The sequence below is a fragment of the Protomyctophum bolini genome (genome assembly GCF_963924005.1).
Source record: "Protomyctophum bolini genome assembly, chromosome: 12".
NCBI classification, from domain to species: Eukaryota; Metazoa; Chordata; class Actinopteri; order Myctophiformes; family Myctophidae; genus Protomyctophum; species Protomyctophum bolini.
Window position 1 is genome coordinate 1,319,201 of NC_137873.1, and position 20,388 is coordinate 1,339,588.

Sequence of the window (20,388 nt, forward strand, 5' to 3'; positions counted from 1 at the left end):
GACAGAGTGCAAAACATACTCTCCCCCTAGGCCTTCGGCCTGGTGGAGACAATGAGAGATTAAACATACTCTCCCCCTAGGCCTTCGAGCCTGGTGGAGACAATTAATTAATTTATATGTCCTATACTAATAGACACTGATATTCTATTTTCTTCGTGACATAAATTGACTGTATCTTAAGAGGAAATATTTACATATTTATTTATGTAGTGTAAATGTTACTGAGACAAAACCTAAATAATAATAATTGTTGCGACTGTAGGTTGAAGATTATATGAAAACCTGCAAAACCTGCAGTCAGTCAGTCAATACGTCCGTCACGCCACCATATATGGCAGTCAGACCGTCACGCCTCGTGACACGTCACGCCACCATATATGGCCGTCAGTCCATCACGCCACCATATGGCCGTCTCCATATATGAAGATCACGACAATGACCTAATCAAACCCTGGATAGCCATACATGACTGGATCATCACCTAGATCTCCATATATGGAGCTGACCTGTTCTGACATTCCATATGTTGATCTGACCTCATCAAACCCTGTACACTCAAGACACTGCCCCCCTTAGATCTCCATATATGGAGCTGACCTGTTCTGATATTCCATGTTGATCTGACCTCATCAAACCCTGTACACTCAAGACACACTCCATATATGGCCAGTACAGAATTCATTCCATATGTTGATCTGGCCCCCATGCCAAAGCGCCAGTGCTCGCCCAGCAGTCTGCCGTCACCCAGGCGGATGTGTGCATGCGACCTCGCTTCTCGCCTTCAGGTCATCTTACTGGTAATAATAACCCTTTTCATCTTGTCATGTGGTTGCTATCGGTTACCAAAGACATCCTTCTTTAACCTCGATTCTGATTGGTCAATTACCAATGACACAAAAAACAAGCTCTGTGTGTGTGTGTGTGTGTGGGGTACACAGTCAGACAGATGCTAGTAACATCACTTAATGTGATTTATCAATTTGAAGTACAAAGAACACACGCACGGACGCACGCACGCACACAAGGGCGGGAGGACACACAAGGACAAGGCATGATGTCATCTGACTACTGACATGTCTGGAGGTCTGGACGAGAGAAAGAGAGAAAGAGAGAGAGAGAGAGAGAGAGAGAGAGACAGGCAGGCAGGCAGGCAGGCAGGCAGGCAGGCAGGCAGGCAGGCAGACAGACAGACAGACAGGCAGACAGACACCAGCACTAATACGACAACCTGTTGTTTTGTCGACTAAAACTGTGACGGAAAATGTATGTTGGTCGACCTTTCTGCCTGATAGTGTACAGCAAACTAACAGGGAACAGGGGGAGAGAGACGAGGAGTGACACACAGCAAAGGTCGTCGGGATCGGGAGTCGAACCCGCGATACGCCGTCAGGCTGGAAGAGTACGTTTTACAGTACACAAGATGGAGCAATAATTTACAACCTTGAACCTACATAAGGTGCAATATGCAAGAGAATGAATGGAGAATGGAAATGATAATATAATGACTTGAGTCATGTCTTCTTTCACCAATAAGAGGCGACACAACACTATGATGAGACACGCAGCCACAAAACTAGGGGGCTTGTGTACGTGCATGCGTGTGTGAGTGAGTGTGAGTGGGTGTGTGAATGGGTGTGTGTGAATGGGTGCGTGTGAGTGGGTGTGTGTGAATGGGTGTGTGTGAGTGGGTGTGTGTGAATGGGTGCGTGTGAGTGGGTGTGTGTGAATGGGTGCGTGTGAGTGGGTGTGTGTGAGTGGGTGTGATGACTCACTGATGTTCTCCTTGAAGCCTCTGTCTCCAGTGCTGAGGATGTAGGACGCACACACCTCCACCTGCACACTGACATACACACAGACACATGCACACACGCACGCATGCACACACGCACGCACGCACGCACGCACGCACATACAGTGAGTGAGGAGCTCCCACCGGGAGGACGTACCGTTTTACTGTATCGTATGACTCACCTAGGAGACACACTTTTATACCCTACTCAGTGTGTGAGTGTGCGAGCGTGTGTGTGTGTGTGTGTGTGTGTGTGTGTGTGTGTGTGTGTGTGTGTGTGTGTGTGTGTGTGTGTGTGTGTGTGCGCAAGTGCGTGCGCTCCAGTCTCACCAGTGACTACAGTTGGCGGGATCGATGACCTCTGGAGTGACGGTCAGATTTCTGGTGAGGTAGACGACACCATGTGACCTGAAATATATAATGGTTATTAATATGATATTTTTGCGACTGTAGGTCGCATTTACTATGAAAACCTGCATATCCTGTCTGTCCATCCGTCCGTCCGTTTGTTCGTTATAGTTAGTCACCCACGCCTCCATATGCCTCGTGACATCACCAACTATGATGTAGCAACTACATCTGACCTCAAACTTCAAACCCTTAGATGTCCCTTAGAGCTAACATTCCATATTTTGATCCGACCCCCCCATGCCAAAGAGCCCCCTGCCGTCACGCAGGCGGATGCGTGCTCGCGACCTCAGGGTGTCTTACTGGTATGATATAATATGATATGCTGTTACTGTCAATACAATATAATTACTGTTATTAAATACCATGTGACCTGAAATAAAACTGTTATAACATAATATAATTTACAGGTGCTGCTGTAGAGCGCCCTCTATCGTAAAGCACTGGAAACACATCGCGATGAGAATCTCGTCATTGGCGGTCAATGAGTTTTAACACCTCCTCCTAGTGGTGGTGAGGTGTATATATTTATATTTACCTGAGCAGAGCCACCTGGTCGTCCAGGGAACCAATCAGAAGGTCAGGATATTTGTTGCCGTCGACGTCTGATCCTCCAGACAGAGAATAACCGAACGTGCGGAAGCCTGGCGCCACCTGGTGGCCGAATATCACCTGTTTTATATACACACACGCACACGCACACACACACACACACGCATACACATAAATGTACTGAAGCCTGGCACCAGCTGGTGGCCTTCTATCACCTACGCTCACGCACATACTCACACGCACACGCGTGCACGTCTCAGAAAACATCAGAGGAGTACAGTAGGCATACAAAAGAACAGTTCTTCTGCAGAATCAAAAACATTCAAGTGCGTGTGCAGATTGATTGTGCGTGTGTGAACTCTGACCTGGCTAGGTTTCTCCGAGATTCCTTTGGCACTTCCTGTGTAGATCATCACACTTCCTGTTCCGTGGAAAGGAGCTCCTATCGCCACGTCTGTCAATCAATCAATCAATCAATTCCACCATCACAATTGCACCAATCACCCACAGGTGTCTGCCATCAGCACTCTGGGCTGATTGCCAGTGTCAGTTCAGGTGTGCTCCCCTACACACACACACACACACACACACACACACACTCACTCCACACACAGTTCACTCACACAGTTCTCCACTACTCCAGCCCAAGCCATGTGTCACAGACCACATGTAAGCTCTTGTTTCTTTATTGTATTATTTACTTACTACTGTACATATATTATGCTTTAGTTACTTGATTTATTGCAATATCTGACTTTCATTGTTAAAATTCAGAGTATTGATATGCTCCATTTTTCTGTCTTGTTGTGTCAGAAGAACCATTGTTTCTGGAAGTGTGGAAATAAAACACCAATCACTTTGAACCTTGATGTCAACACTTTAACTGGATAACTTTTGTGTGGTCGGCAATTTAACTGAACAACAAACAAACTTTTCAATAAATCACATTATAATGTGTTACAGTAGCTCCCTCCATAATAATATTTATGTTGTTGTTGTTGTTGTTATTATTATTATTATTAAGGGACCAAGAAGACACGCAGTGACTTTGGTCACTTCTTGTATTTGTGTTTTTTTTTCTTCTTCTCCTTCTCCTTCTTCTCCTTCTTCCGCCAAAAATAGCTGTTCTGACTGAACCGTGCAGTCGCTTTTTACGAAACTCGGTAATCTGGTAGAGGGCCATGCCAAACGGTGACCATGTGAAGCCCATGACCATTGGCCAAATGGTGGCGCTATAGCACTGAAAATGCAAACTTTGAACGTGCATATCTCATGAACCGTTTCACCGTTGGCAATGACACTTTGATACACATATTTGTCTCCTCATGGCGAACAACTTTCGTATTCTGACTTTTGACCTCTGACCTTTAGATTACCCGCCATTTTTAATTATATGAAAACCATTTAAAATCTATCTCCTCCCAGAATCTTTGATCAAAATGTACAAAAACGTCTACAGTTGAACTTTGGACTTAAACGAACAAAAAATCGTAACAGATTTCTTTTAAGTGAAAAAATGAAGTTTTTATGAGCCAATGAAAGTTTCTGTTTTGTGAAACCTCTCATGCAACTAATACGTCTTCCAAATACGGTTGGCAGCTAATACCTATACTGCATGATGTTATTGTATAGAATGAGTCAACAGACAGTGTCTGCTTAGCTCAGTCGGTAGAGCTCTCACCTTTGGACCACAGGGTCACTGGTTCAAATCGGGGTAGCGACAACTCAGCCTGTGATTCTTAATTGTGCATATCTCTCTCTCTCTCTCTCTCTCTCTCTCTCTCGGACATGACATCACAATAATAGAGATACTAGTAACTGTAATAAGTGTATTCAGTGTATTAGTGTAATAGTGTAATAGTAGTGTAATAGTGTAATAATGTAATAGCAGTGTAATGGTGTAATAAGTAATAGTAGTGTAATAAGTGTAATAGTAGTGTAGTAGTGTAATATTGTAATAAGTCCAATAGTGTAATAGTAGTGTAATAGTGTAATAAGTGTATTCTGTCTTCTCTCTCTCCACCCTCCCTCTCTCTCTCTCTGTCTCTCCACCCCCCCCCCTCTCTCTCTCTCTCTCTCTCTCTCCACCCCCCCTCTCTCTCTCTTTCCTCTCTCTATCTGTCTGTCTCTCTCCACCCCCCCTCTCTCTCTGTCTCTCTCTCTCTCTCTCCACCCCCTCTCTCTCCCTCCCTCTCCTTGGTCCCGCCTTATCGCTGCTTGCAGCTATATTTATTATTGTTATTGTGGTCAGGTTTGCACCTTGGAAGCCATCTTGGTCCAGGTCTCCGGCAGCGACCAGAGCCATGCCGAAGGCGGAGCCAGGAGGCCCTCTCAGTGTGCGATCGGCCCCGGCTCCGAACATCCCCCCTCTGTTCATGTACACATACACCCCTCCCCCCTCCTCTCTGGCCCTGTCAAAGTAGTATGGAGCTCCCACAAGCAGGTCATTCCACCTGGAGAAGATATGAGGAGAGGAGAGGGGAGGGGAGTCAAACAGCACTTAATTAATCTGATCCTAAACCAGCCTAAAACATCGCACAAGTTAAACAGCACTTCATTAATCTGATCCTAAACCAGCCTAAAACATCACACAAGTTAAACGGCACTTTATTGCATTTCTCTTTTAGACGGGAGGCATACTTTGGTTAGACATAGCATTGGTCCGACTGGATTAAGGTTGGTGAGGGGTGCGTTATGACGACCGGATTAAGGTTGGTGAGGGGTGCATTAAAACGACCGGATTAAGGTTGGTGAGGGGTGTGTTAAAATGACCGGATTAAGGTTGATGAGGGGTACGTTAAGGGTTGGGAGAGGGTTAAGGTTAGGTTTAGGGGTTACTATACTTTGGTCACACATACCATTGGTCAGATCGACTACCTACCCCAAACCCTCACCCTAACCATAACCGCAAGCACGGAGCTGCACACCTAAACCTAACCCCAACCCAAGATATCTGACCAATGGTATGTCTAACCTGGGTTCCAGCCTTATTCGCTTCGTTTGACGTTGTATCAACGCTCACTGCACAGCTACTGCACTGCCGTTGCCCTGCAACGTCCCCCAGTTTTTTTTTGTTGTACTACTGAATCTGACAGTGGACTACTGAATCAAACTATAGTGTTTACTTTTTACTGTAGGTTTTACTCTCGAGTCTCGAGTGAGAAAAGCAAGGACAGAGGGGCGCTGGCTGATGACGTATCATCAGCAACAGCGTGGCTACGTCACGGGTGACGTTATGAAACACGGGTCAAACAGGAGGCTGGCCAGACTGAGTAGCGAGAGACAAAACAAAACAGGCTATATACTTCTCTTTCACCAGTGTAGAGTTGTTGCGCCATGCACGGTCACACACATGGTCAGACAGTAATACGGGTCTCCATGCACGTCCACACACATGGTCAGACAATAATACGGGTCTCCATGCACGGTCACACACATGGTCAGACAGTAATACGGGTCTTCATGCACGGTCACACACATGGTCAGACAGTAATACGGGTCTTCATGCACGGTCACACACATGGTCAGACAGTAATACGGGTCTTCATGCACGGTCACACACATGGTCAGACAGTAATACGGGTCTTCATGCACGGTCACACACATGGTCAGACAGTAATACGGGTCTCCATGCACGTCCACACACATGGTCAGACAATAATACGGGTCTCCATGCACGGTCACACACATGGTCAGACAGTAATACGGGTCTTCATGCACGGTCACACACATGGTCAGACAGTAATACGGGTCTTCATGCACGGTCACACACATGGTCAGACAGTAATACGGGTCTTCATGCACGGTCACACACATGGTCAGACAGTAATACGGGTCTTCATGCACAGTCACACACACATGGTCAGACAGTAATACGGGTCTTCATGCACGGTCACACACATGGTCAGACAGTAATACGGGTCTTCATGCACGGTCACACACATGGTCAGACAGTGATACGGGTCTCCATGCACGGTCACACACATGGTCAGACAGTGATACGGGTCTCCATGCACGGTCACACACATGGTCAGACAGTAATACGGGTCTTCATGCACGGTCACACACACATGGTCAGACAGTGATACGGGTCTCCATGCACGGTCACACACATGGTCAGACAGTGATACGGGTCTCCATGCACGGTCACACACATGGTCAGACAGTAATACGGGTCTTCATGCACGGTCACACACATGGTCAGACAGTAATACGGGTCTTCATGCACGGTCACACACATGGTCAGACAGTAATACGGGTCTTCATGCACGGTCACACACACATGGTCAGACAGTAATACGGGTCTTCATGCACGGTCACACACATGGTCAGACAGTAATACGGGTCTTCATGCACGGTCACACACATGGTCAGACAGTGATACGGGTCTCCATGCACGGTCACACACATGGTCAGACAGTGATACGGGTCTCCATGCACGGTCACACACATGGTCAGACAGTAATACGGGTCTTCATGCACGGTCACACACACATGGTCAGACAGTGATACGGGTCTCCATGCACGGTCACACACATGGTCAGACAGTAATACGGGTCTTCTCGGATCCACTCGGGTATCACACACAATGATAGATAGACCCCAGTTCCGCAGGACATTACGGCATCCAAACTTAGGCCCCGAGTGATTATGATAAAACACATACGGATCGGCGGCCCGTGAAGATCTCTATAGTGTGTGTGTGTGTGTGTGTGTGTGTGTGTGTGTGTGTGTGTGTGTGTGTGTGTGCGGTGCGTGTGTGTTTACCCGTCGTTGTCGAGGTCGGTCACCGCCAGAGAGTTTCCGTAGTAGGATCCCATCTGCTCCCCTCGAAGCCTCAGCACCGGCTGCAAGGTGTGCGTGTGTGCGTGCGCCGTGTGCTGCGCGTGTGTGTTGCGTGTGCGTCTGTTTGTCACGGCCAGAATCACTGACCCGCGGCCGTCCTCCTTGCTGTCTTTAGGAGCACCTGGTGAGATCAGATCAGATCACATCCTCCCGTATACATATTACACTGAAATTCTCCCAATCAGGGGTCACCAACATGTCCTACAGAGGTCAGGGGTCACCAGCATGTCCGTACAGAGGTCAGGGGTCACCAACATGTCCATACACGGACAAATGTGTCTGTGGCAAAGACTTCGTCTTGTCAGTGGCAACGTTTTAGATTTTCTGTTTTACACACCATTATAATGTTCTTATTTCTATCATAAGACCCACTTACTGTCTTAATGTCACGTCTCCAGGTTTTCTCTGTATTATTTATTATGACACTATCGCACATTAGGAGTCCACTAATACTAGTGGTTCTCAAATGTGGACGCCTGGAACTCTGAGAGTGTTCAAATGGAACCAAACGGACCCTTACAGACCTGTTATTCAGGCCTATATCTATGTGTTTTTGTTGATATTATTGTCATCTTGTATACTGTCCGTGGCAAAATAATCATGTTGACAATAATGTCCACCAAAAGCCAACGATGAGGACCCCTGCTCCCAATAGACGGCGACGGAGGGGCGCCGTCTCAACCGAACTTGAGCAACGAGAGCCACTCGCCGAGCGAGCTGAAGCGAGCGAGTTGCCGTGGCGAACGTTGCGAAGTTCGGTTGAGCCGACTCAGCTCTGTCCGAGTTGCGACCCGATTTTCCCCAACTAAGATAATGGGGTGAAAGCCACGCATCCGTTGTGGTCAAAACAGTGGTAGTGTAATTACTGTATAATATGTAGGGATTTTTGTTTTCTCGTAGTGTATGTACAGAATTGCCAATCCGTGTCATTTCACCGTATTTGGGTGAGACCGGCTCTCCTTAAGTCTCCTACCTGTTACGATGGTGACAGAATCTTGGAACAGCAACCGCGTAGCCTGAGTTACAGAGTATCCTATGCATGCACGATCACACACACACACACACACACACACACACACACACACACACACACACGCACGCACACACCCACACACGTAAGTGGAAAGCAAGATGCTGTCATAAACTGACAGATTACACCAACCATCATAATAATAATAATAATAATAATAATAATAATACCTATATAAATATGTCGTTGGTTCAGGTTGGCGAAGGAGGTTCTCTGAGTGTCGTACAAAACATCTGGATTCATCCAGGATACGTGCACATTACCTGCACACACACACACACACACACACACACACACACACACACACACACACACACACACACACACACACACACACACACACACACACACACACACACACACACACACACACACACACACACACACACACACACACACAGATCCTCTACAGATGTCTAGACCACATTTTCAATATGAATCATATGTATAATATTGATTCTAAAATGTTACCTTGCTTTAATAGTAATAATGATATATCATCATTATTATTATAAAACGTTACCTTGCCATTCATAGCTTCCCGGAGAGCCGACGATGATGTCATCATCCTGAGACATGAACGCTGAGATGCCCATGTTGCACATGACCTCACCGCTGACATCACCAAGATGGCTGTCCAATCACATTACATGTTACTGAGGACATCACCAAGATGGCTGTCCAATCACATTACATGTTACTGAGGACATCACCAAGATGGCTGTCCAATCAGAACAGAGAACACATGACCTCACCGCTGACATCACCAAGATGGTTGAAACAACAACCAATCAGAAAACACCTTACACACCTCAAAGAGCTATAAAGCAACCTATCCAACAATGGTACGTACATACATACCTGCAGACTTGCTCCACGTTCTGCCAGTGAGGGTCGTTGGGGTCATGCTCAAGGTCGTTGCCGCGGAGATAACATCGCCCAATCATGTGTCTCAACTTCTGAACACCGTACAGCTTCATGAACCTGTGACCACACACCTGGTCCACGCACGCATGCGCGCACGCACAGACGCACACACACACACACACACACACACACACACACACACACACACACACACACACACACACACACACACACACACACACACACACAATATCTTTGAGTTTGACTACCTTGAGTACCTTGACTATAACCATACCTAACCCTAACCCTTTTGATTATTAACATCTGATCTGAATGTGAAGTTATATTGAATGTGTGACTCAGAATCTAATCAAATTTAAATCAACGTCTGAATGTTGATTGACAGCAGAAAAAAGAACTCTGCTGTCTATTTTCACGCTCCATTGTTTTATTGTGAGTGACTGACAGCTCTGCCGGCCAATGAGAAGAAAGGCTCACCAGAACACGCCCCCTGGGCTGCATCTGACTGGCTACGGTCACACCCAACCACATGTCCTCAACCAGATCTTCTGATTGGTCCAGGTCAGAATCTGAAACAACAGAGACGTCTTATTAATATCAACACTAATTAACATACAAATTGCCCTTCTGGGCACATGTCTGCACCAGGAGGAGAGGAGTGTGTGACTGTGTGATGTTTGGCAAATTGTTTAGGAGTAAAATAAACATGATTTATTTTGTTTTGTGCACAATTCTCTTGCAGAGCCAGATCACTTAGCATCTCTGAGGATAGAATTCTGGATGAGCAGGACATGTGCAGCATTATAAGTACAGAGACTTGGTGCATTTATAGATAGATAAACATTAACATCTAATTAACATTAACAGTAATTAACATCTAATTTACATCAACGCTAATTAACATATAATTAAAATCTAATACATATAATGAATGTTACAGTCATTTTATTCACATTAAATATCTAATGTATTAAAAGGCAGTTGTGTCTGGACTATAGGGTGCGTTGGGATATAACGCACTGAGCGCACTGTGCAACACAAAACTAATACGTGAGTTTTATTTGCTCCCGGCGCGCACATCACAACCGCACGCCATTACGGATCAGTGCATGTGACATCATTTTCACCTGAGCCAATCAGGTTCATCCTGGAGCAAGCTGGTTGGTCGCCTTCGGTCGTGATGCGACAGCTGTACACACCTCCCGTTCGATTGGCCGACACGCCAGGCTCCGCCTTGTCCCTGGGAGCCCCGACCAATAGCCTACGAGGAGAAAACGGGAACACGTGAACACGTGATCGATGTGTAATACTGCATGACACGCCCCCACATGTACTGCATTGTGCACAAAGTCAAGGTTTTGAATCATCCCGAAGGGAGTTAATCATCAATGGTCGTCAATTATCCCACTTATTATACGGCTACTTTATTAATAAATACATAAATGTATTGACCCAAAACTAACAACAAAACAAAGTATTTCCTTGCTTACAGTAATTGATTGTGGACCCCAGTATAAGTCTACAGCGGTGCTTGTTTAGGGAACAGCTAATGGGGATCCTACCAAATAGTACAATACAATAATGAAAGTATTAAGTGTTGCGCTGGGCGGACGCGGTCACCTTGGGGCAAACAAGGAAGTGTTGATCAAAATATAATACATTTTGTGTTTGCTTGATCGTCAGTTTCTCACTTCAAATGTTTTCGTTGAATTTTGTTGTTATTGTTCATGTCATGTTTATGAATTGAATGAATAGGACCCGATTGGAAACAAGACCGCAGGTACTTTTTGGTTGACTGACTGTCTGACTGTAGCCTACTCTGTTGCTATTTACATTAGTCCTTTTAGACCAAGTGTCTGACTGTATTCTGTTGCTCACATTTCTGTCTAATAAACTATTCAAGCAATCAATCATGCTAACATATGAAACGGTATCCATGGTAACCATGTTGTCGGTGTCATTGAAGGTTGACAACCGTAATGAACGAGGCACCGTTTGACCCCCATTTATAATGCACGCACGGCACGCACACACACACACACACACACACACACACACACACACACACACACACACACACACACACACACACACACACACACACACACACACACACACACACACACACACACACACACACACACACACACAGTATATTCAGTGAGGTCACAGACAAATAGAGGGGGGATGAAGGACAAAATGCAGACGAGACAGAAGGTCACCTTTCTATGTCTCTCTCTCTCTCTCTCTCTCTCTCTCCTGTCCTTCCTTCCCTCCATTAATCCACCCCCCCCCCCTCTCTCTCTCTCTCTCGTCATCCAGTTTGGTTTGTAATTTAATTGAATTTGTCTCCTCCTCCAATAGTACACGACCCAAACCAGACCCGACCAGCTGTGTGTGTGTATGTGTGTGTGTGTGTGTGTGTGTGTGTGTGTGTGTGTGTGTGTGTGTGTGTGTGTGCGTGTGTGCGCGCGTGCGTGTGTGTGTGTGGCTGGCTGCGTGAATGCTGGAAAGTAAAAGCTCTTAACCTAAACAAGCCTTATTCCTAACCTTAACCTCAGTAAGACTATGTCTAAACCTTATTCCTAAACGTAACCTCAGTAAAACTATAACTGCTAAACTTTTTCTAACCTTATTCTCAGTTCAGTCAGATAACTCACACATATATTTACCAATATTTATTATAGAATGAGGATACAAGTGTGAAATGTGCATATAATATTTTATCTTTGCATTCGGCTCTGCTACATTTGTCTCCCTGCTCGGCACAATTAAACACCATCATTAAACATATAAGAGCAGGGAGATAGATAGATATACAATAACAACCCCCCCCCCCCATGGGGAACATAAACACACCGGTGGTGCTGGGGCGGTGGTGCGAGCAAACATCACATAACAACAACCAGGAACCATGTGCAGAAAGAAGGCAGGCAGAAGCATGCAGTCTAGGTGAGCTTAAATACCTCAACCAATTGGTCAGCTGACCTCCACATCAGTGAATGACATGTGGATCTTGCACACACTGAATACACCCACATAGTAAAGCAGCATATTAACCCCTTGAGTATGTGCCCTTGAGCACAGCATGACACCACTCGAGTATATCTGACTGAACTACCTCCGCAAGCTCTTTTGTTGTTGTTGTATATGTCACTTTCTTCCCTCCTATACTGACTGACACATGGGTTGATGGGTAGTGGGTGCTCCCAGTGGCTTGGCACACAGTGCAATTGCCCAGCATTGCCCAGTTGGTTTGAGTTGGTAACCAAATGGAATACTTATCTTTAACTCTTGAGAGTGTTTCGCTCTCAAGAGTTAAATTATTGTTAACCGTCTGCATTAGCATTTGCCTGTTATCTCTCCTAATGGTATACCAACATCAATACAGCATGGAACTGTGGACCAAATCTTATCCAACGGCAACAATGTCTTGCAGGCTTTGGTGGTCCGTGGCTCAAATGCTGAATAAATCATTTGACTTTGAAAACCACTGGTCTAAAGAGTTGTGAATAAATCATTTGACTTTGAAAACCACTGGTCTAAAGAGTTGGAGAACAATGGCTGATGCATTCATGACGTACATAAATTGTGACGTTTGCAAGGTAAATGCACAATTATGACGACAGCACTAAAGTTTGCCCATTATGCAAGTATAAAGAAATTTGATATACATAATAGTGTGGGTTGAAGAGGTTATTTCAAGCGCGTACAGTCGTACACGTCACACGCGACATAGCCCCACTAGTTTAAAAAATCCACAGCACATCCCACCTTACAGGTAAACCAATAAACTAGCATGTGTCTGTGTGTGACTGTGTGCGTGTGCGTGTGTGTGTGTGTGTGTGTGTGTGTGTGTGTGTGTGTGTGCATGTAATTGTATTAGCAGCAATAAGGAGGTCATGGCTGAATGGAGACGAGAGGAGACGAAGAATGTGAGTTGAAAAAGAAACTGTGACCTTTCACTGACCTCACAACCACACACACGCGCGCGCCAAGACGCTCTGGTTGGCTTATGATCAGCTGACATACAAGGCAAGGCAAGGCAAGGCAAGGCAAGGCAAGGCAAGGCAAGACAAGACAAGACAAGACAAGACAAGACAAGACAAGACAAGACAAGACAAGACAAGACAAGACAAGACAGACAGACAGACAGACAGACAGACAGACAGACAGACAGACAGACAGACAGACAGACAGACAGACAGACAGACAGGTGTCTTACATACATGTGTGAGTGGTCTCGTTGATGGAGAGAGACAGACAGTCCGAACAGACTGCCCGTCTGTCCTCGTCGGAGCATCAGGGGGCGTGGCTCCACGTTGAAGCCGCAGACAGACAGGCACAGCCAAGAGACAGACAGGCACAGGCAGACAGACAGGCAGGTGGCTGGCCGAGACATCGAGAGAGAGACGGGTAGATTCGATGAAAGTGTAAAAAAGAAGAAAGAAAAAGAAAGATCTATAGATATATGGCCATAAAGATTACAAAAAACTCCTCTGCCTATTGATAAATATCGGAAACATCGAGACGCAGATCAGAGGAAAGTGTAAAAAAAAAAGAAAAAGTAGAAGAAGAGAAACAAATATAAAAATATAAAGTAGTTTGTCTGTCCCTGCTTCTCTATATCTCCTTTGTTTGTCTCAGGAAAAGAGAACTCTCTTTCTCTGTCTCTCTATCTCTCCCTCTCTCTTCTCTCATATGCGTCTCTATGTCTCTAATTCCTCTCTCTCTGCTTCCTGCCGTTTAACAAAAATATGCTCTTTTCTCTCTTCTGTTCTTCCCTCCTACTGTTCAGTCTGTCTCTAAATGTCTCTACCTCCCCCCTCTCTCTCTCTCTCTCTCTCTTCTGTTCTTCCCTCTGTTCAGTCTGTCTCTATATGTCTCTACCTCCCCCCTCTCTCTCTCTCTCTCTCTTCTGTTCTTCCCTCTGTTCAGTCTGTCTCTAAATGTCTCTCTACCTCCCCCCCCTCTCTCTCTCTCTCTCTCTTCTGTTCTTCCCTCTGTTCAGTCTGTCTCTAAATGTCTCTCTACCTCCCCCCTCTCTCTCTCTCTCTCTTCTGTTCTTCCCTCTGTTCAGTCTGTCTCTAAATGTCTCTACCTCCCCCCTCTCTCTCTCTCTCTCTCTCTTCTGTTCTTCCCTCTGTTCAGTCTGTCTCTAAATGTCTCTACCTCCCCCCCCCTCTCTCTCTCTCTCTCTCTTCTGTTCTTCCCTCTGTTCAGTCTGTCTCTAAATGTCTCTCTACCTCCCCCCTCTCTCTCTCTCTCTCTTCTGTTATTCCCTCTGTTCAGTCTGTCTCTAAATGTCTCTCTACCTCCCCCCCCCTCTCTCTCTCTCTCTCTCTTCTGTTCTTCCCTCTGTTCAGTCTGTCTCTAAATGTCTCTCTACCTCCCCCCTCTCTCTCTCTCTCTCTTCTGTTCTTCCCTCTGTTCAGTCTGTCTCTAAATGTCTCTCTACCTCCCCCCCCCCCTCTCTCTCTCTCTCTCTTCTGTTCTTCCCTCCTACTGTTCAGTCTGTCTCTAAATGTCTCTCTACCTCCCCCCTCTCTCTCTCTCTCTCTTCTGTTCTTCCCTCTGTTCAGTCTGTCTCTAAATGTCTCTCTACCTCCCCCCCCTCTCTCTCTCTCTCTCTCTTCTGTTCTTCCCTCTGTTCAGTCTGTCTCTAAATGTCTCTCTACCTCCCCCCCCTCTCTCTCTCTCTCTCTTCTGTTCTTCCCTCTGTTCAGTCTGTCTCTAAATGTCTCTCTACCTCCCCCCCCCCTCTCTCTCTCTCTCTCTTCTGTTCTTCCCTCCTACTGTTCAGTCTGTCTCTAAATGTCTCTCTACCTCCCCCCTCTCTCTCTCTCTCTCTTCTGTTCTTCCCTCTGTTCAGTCTGTCTCTAAATGTCTCTCTACCTCCCCCCCCTCTCTCTCTCTCTCTCTTCTGTTCTTCCCTCTGTTCAGTCTGTCTCTAAATGTCTCTCTACCTCCCCCCCCTCTCTCTCTCTCTCTCTCTTCTGTTCTTCCCTCTGTTCAGTCTGTCTCTAAATGTCTCTACCTTCCCCCCCCCTCTCTCTCTCTCTGACTCTCTTTCTCATTTTCATTCTACTGTTGCTGCTCGTTCAGTTGCTCATAAATGAAATCATCCCCCTTTCACACACGTGGGCACATGTTGCGCGCGCACACACACACACACACACACACACACACACACACACACACACACACGCACACGCACACGCACACACACACACACACACACACGCACATGCACATGCACACGCGCACGCACACTATCAAAGTGTTGTAGACCAGAAACAGGCGTCAGGCAAGATTACTGCATTAATTGTCCACATTTATCATCCCATGGTGACTCTCTTTTACTTTATAGCTCATGTAGGATTTGTCTACACCTGTCTGTTATATCGTAGACATGACATCTATAGCATACAATTTACAATTTAGGCATTCATCAGACGCTCTTAATCAAGAGCAATTTACAGTAGGCTAAGCAATGCGGTAATACATCAAATACATAGGAATATAGTCATCTAGGATCATACGTATAAGGTAAGAACCGTGAACAGTGGAATATCTATGAAACTATACGTATACAATATAGAGTGCTATGTCTACATATTAATGCCATCTAAACTACATAATTTGAGCCTTTGCATATACGCCTACATTATTGCAACTGTAGCTCGCAGTTTACTATGAAAACCTGCACGAGGCGTCTGTCACGCCTCGTGACACACTCCATATATGGCCAATACAGAATGAATTCCATACGTATGTTTATCTGACCTCATCAAACCCTGTAGAGCCAGCCATCCATCCATTCATTCATTCATTCATTCATTCACTCACTCCATAAACGTTTATCTTATACCTACCAGGACCTGATGGTTTTATCTACCTTACAGGACCTCTAGTACTGAGGGTTTTACATATACCTACCAGGACTTTGCTGTGACCTTGGTAGAGGTCGAGATACAATGATCGTTAGAGAGTCAATTAATTGCATATTGTGTTGATGTGTGTGTGCATGCATGCACGCACGCACGCATGCACACACACACACAACAAAAATGTGTGTCCTAGTGTGGGCTTGCATATGTGCATGCGTGTGTAAATGCGTAGTGGCGTAAATAAATACTTAATTGTTTTAGCCTACTTAAGTAAAAGCATCAATATGTTAATGTAGAACAACTACAATATGTCAATGTAGAACAACTACAATATGTTAATATGGAACTACTGCAATATGTTAATGTAGAACAACTACAATATGGCAATGTAGAACTACTACAATATGTTAATGTAGAACAACTACAATATGTTAATGTAGAACAACTACAATATGTTACTGTAGAACTACTAGAATATGTTAATGTAGAACTATTACAATATGTTAATGCAGAACTACTCCATTACAAGTAAAAGTCTGGAATTCAAAAAGTACAAAAGTATTAATTGGCATCAAAATGTAGCTTAAATTGCCAAAAGTACATTGCATTGCGACACATTGCAACTTGCAAGCATGTAGATCTGCTATTTTCAAATGGCTGAAATTGTATTGAGTGCGGTACTTAAGTAAATGTACTTATTTCTACCACTGTGTGCATGCTAGTGCGTGAGTGCGTGCGTGCGTGTGTATGACAAAGTGACATTTCCTGTTCTCATCAGGGAAGTCAGAGGAAGTGTACAGGAAGCACTGATTACTGTTTGTGCGTGCGTGCGATCGTGCGTGCGTGAGTGCGTGCGTACGTGCGATCGTACGTGCGTGTGTGTGTGTGTGCGTGCGTGCGTTTCTTAGTAGAAAACAGAACCAGATTAACATTAATGGACTGTTTCTGTTTCTGAGACCAAAGAGGAGGCGAGTTTATGATGTTACAGCATCAAGGTCGCCATGGTAACACACACACACACACACCCCTTTAATGGCAAAATGGGCAGATCTTAGATACAGAGAGAGAGAGAGAGAGAGAGAGAGAGAGAGAGAGAGAGAGAGCAGAAACTCTCAATGTTTTGATCATAACAAGCTAAATATTCAGCCTGATGCATGCAATAATTAAACGCAAATCTCACTTGAATAATATAAATTCATTAATAATAATAATTAATAATAATATTGCAATATTCTTTACAATTTCTTCATTAAATAAGTTGCCCCCCATTACACATTTAAGTTGACAATTGATTGTCACACTATAGATTAACGATTTAATCATGTTTTCTTTGCATTGCTTTTTTTGCAAGCTTGTATCAACTATTTCTGCTATTTTTGAAACATGTTTGAAAATGTATGCATATATACTATAGGCTCAACTTATGTACCTGAAGCCCATCACACACCGTCTGCGACCGTCTGCGGCGCGACGCGTTGCTGCGCGGCGCCGCCTGGAAAATAGAACTGTTTTCTATCGGCGCGCCAGGCGATGCGACGCAACGCGGCGGAAGGAGCCGGTGTGCGATAGGTTCATTGAAAATAATGGAGGCGGCTGTGTCCGACGCAGCCGGTGTGTGGTGGGCTTTAGATAGCATTTTATGGAGACATAGACCTCTATATTGTATACACATAGTTTCATAATAATTGATATAGTCTAGCGGTGCCCGTGGGAGCCTGGGCAGAGGACTTTTGTGGCGGTTCTGGACAACTGTGGGTCTGACCGACTTGACACCGGGAACTGCACTTATATTGTCAGGACCTCTTTATAAAGAACACTGCTAAGAAACTGGCACTTCTCTTCATCTCGAGCAAGAATATGCAGCCTGCTTGATTTGCCAACCCTACTGGCCGCCACATATAACTGGCCATGACTGAAGAAGTCTCTCGTGCAGAACACCCCAAGACGGTGTAGTGCAGTGGCGTTTCCAGGAATTACATTTTGGGCAGGCAAGAATTACATTTTGGGCAGGCAAGAATACCATTTTGGACAGGCAATATGTGTTAATTGTCGTCTCCCCGCGCACAATCATTAGCACTAAAGGTTTTCAAAGAGATATACCTGCCAGACAGTATACAAGGCTGAAAGGCCGATTGAGAAAACCGATTGAGAAACACCACTAAAAATAAAATAAATCGCTCTGTGTGCGGGGACCTTTAAGGTCCTGCACACACCGAGCGCAAATTCTGATTTTTAAGCAGCATTTCTCCATCGGTTTTCCGAAAAACGCGGCCGGTGTGCAACCACCTTAACGCTCCGGTTCGGTCTCTATCCTTTTATTACTCTATGGTCTGTCCCTGAGACGTATTGACATGTCAGAAGTGATGTCAGCGATGTCAGAATGATGTCAGTAGTCGGTGGGACAAACCCGTATTTAGGCCTGCCCATATGTGCATATGTGCTGTGGCCCGGGCAGAGGTCTTTTGTGGGTCCGACCGACTCGACACCGGGCACTGCACTCTCGGTGTGGAATGTGGAACCATGAATGCCTGTGTCGAATTAGATATAGGTGGGGCGAATGGTTCTTCAGTTACGTGGATTACAGACGTACAGACGCACGTACACACACACACACACACACACACACACACACACACACAGATCATTTATAGTTAGATATTCCACTGTTAGGTTCTTAGTTTACATAACGATTCATGATGGCTATCTGACTATGTATTTGTCTATTTGAGGTAGCCTATTGCACTAATTGCAGTGACGTAGAGTCTGTGGGGGCCAGGGGCCCCATGAGGAATTGGACCAGGGATCTCGGCCCCCATGAGGAATTGGACCTGAATATATATCTTCGCCTCGCTTCGTCCCGTTTGTACCGCACCAGGTCGCGCCTTCTGGGTGCTTGTTTTCACCTGCCAGGTATGGGTATGCATGCATACAGTACTGTACTCTGCTTAGGCTACTTGTTCACAATATGAAACCACCATGACCAGCAAGAACACCCTGGCTGGCAACAGCGATGCCAGCCTGCCGTTGAAACCTTCCGTCGTCCCAGCGACAGTTCTACAGAACCTGCCGAGGCGGACAGGACTAGTCTGCAATCGTGGCATTTAAATATGCTCTTCTGTTTATAATCTAAACACTGTGACACGTTTAAAAAGTGTTACAAATAAGTGTTTATAACCTAAACGCTTGGTTTAGTGTGAAACGGAAGAAAAACAAACTTGTTTTCCCCGCAAGGGGGGGGGGGGATCAGTTGGACGGGCCCCTTGACGATTATAAAAAATAATTAGTCTCTGGCCTATTGCCATGTTTTTTGTTCTTGCTTACTGTAAATCGCTCTGGATTAAGAGAGTCTGCTAAATGTCTAAATTGTATGACAATTGCTTTAAAAATGACAATTCTGTTAAATAATCAGATTTGAACATAGTGCTATTTGCCATTGAATCCAGCAAGAGCTGTATAAAGATATAACTACCATTATATGATGGATGTTTTTATTCTTTGTTGCTGTCCCCATCTACTGGTGAAAGTGTTTCATTACAATGTGAGGAGCATGATCATTTTTTTTTTTTCTCCACGATTTTGTAACGTAAATGTAGACGTCTAAATGTATACAGACGTCTAAATGTAGACGTCTAAATGTAGATGTCTAAATGTGTACGTCTTCTCTTATGGGGGTCCCTGGCATATCTTTTCAAATGGGGGTCCACAGGCTAAGTAGTGTCAATTTGGGGGTCCTTGACATGAAAAAGTTTGGGAACCACTGCTTTAAACACTTTAGCACTTTATGAACATGAACAAAATAGATGGGTCCCCCCTGGAACTCCCTCAGGTACCCCTGGGGGTCCCCGGACCCCACTTTGGGAACCACTGCTCTATACAACATAAAAAGAGACTCAAATCCTCAGGAGCTCTGGAAGCTACTAAACAACCACGGCTGCGGTCAGAAACTAAAACCAGGTTTGCAAACATAATCAAATCGAACGACACCC

The 20,388-nt window shown here is 45.2% G+C and overlaps 1 protein-coding gene across 1 annotated transcript in view; it reads right to left on the reverse strand.

Annotated features, from left to right (window-relative positions):
• The window catches only part of LOC308324936 (integrin alpha-3-like), a 26,570-nt gene extending 12,292 nt beyond the window's left edge, over positions 1-14,278 (reverse strand). Inside the window, exons 1-13 of the mRNA XM_080777281.1 lie at positions 13,742-14,278; positions 10,640-10,773; positions 9,990-10,081; positions 9,486-9,622; positions 9,148-9,257; positions 8,795-8,887; positions 8,568-8,627; positions 7,517-7,715; positions 5,009-5,202; positions 3,115-3,203; positions 2,736-2,869; positions 2,120-2,197; positions 1,773-1,840 (exon numbers count right to left, since the gene is read on the reverse strand). Of these exons, the coding sequence (XP_080633407.1) occupies positions 1,773-1,840; positions 2,120-2,197; positions 2,736-2,869; positions 3,115-3,203; positions 5,009-5,202; positions 7,517-7,715; positions 8,568-8,627; positions 8,795-8,887; positions 9,148-9,257; positions 9,486-9,622; positions 9,990-10,081; positions 10,640-10,773; positions 13,742-13,914 (1,561 nt within the window). The 5' untranslated portion in view covers positions 13,915-14,278. The remainder of the gene's footprint in view (positions 1-1,772; positions 1,841-2,119; positions 2,198-2,735; positions 2,870-3,114; positions 3,204-5,008; positions 5,203-7,516; positions 7,716-8,567; positions 8,628-8,794; positions 8,888-9,147; positions 9,258-9,485; positions 9,623-9,989; positions 10,082-10,639; positions 10,774-13,741) is intronic.
• Positions 14,279-20,388: the final 6,110 nt, after the last annotated feature.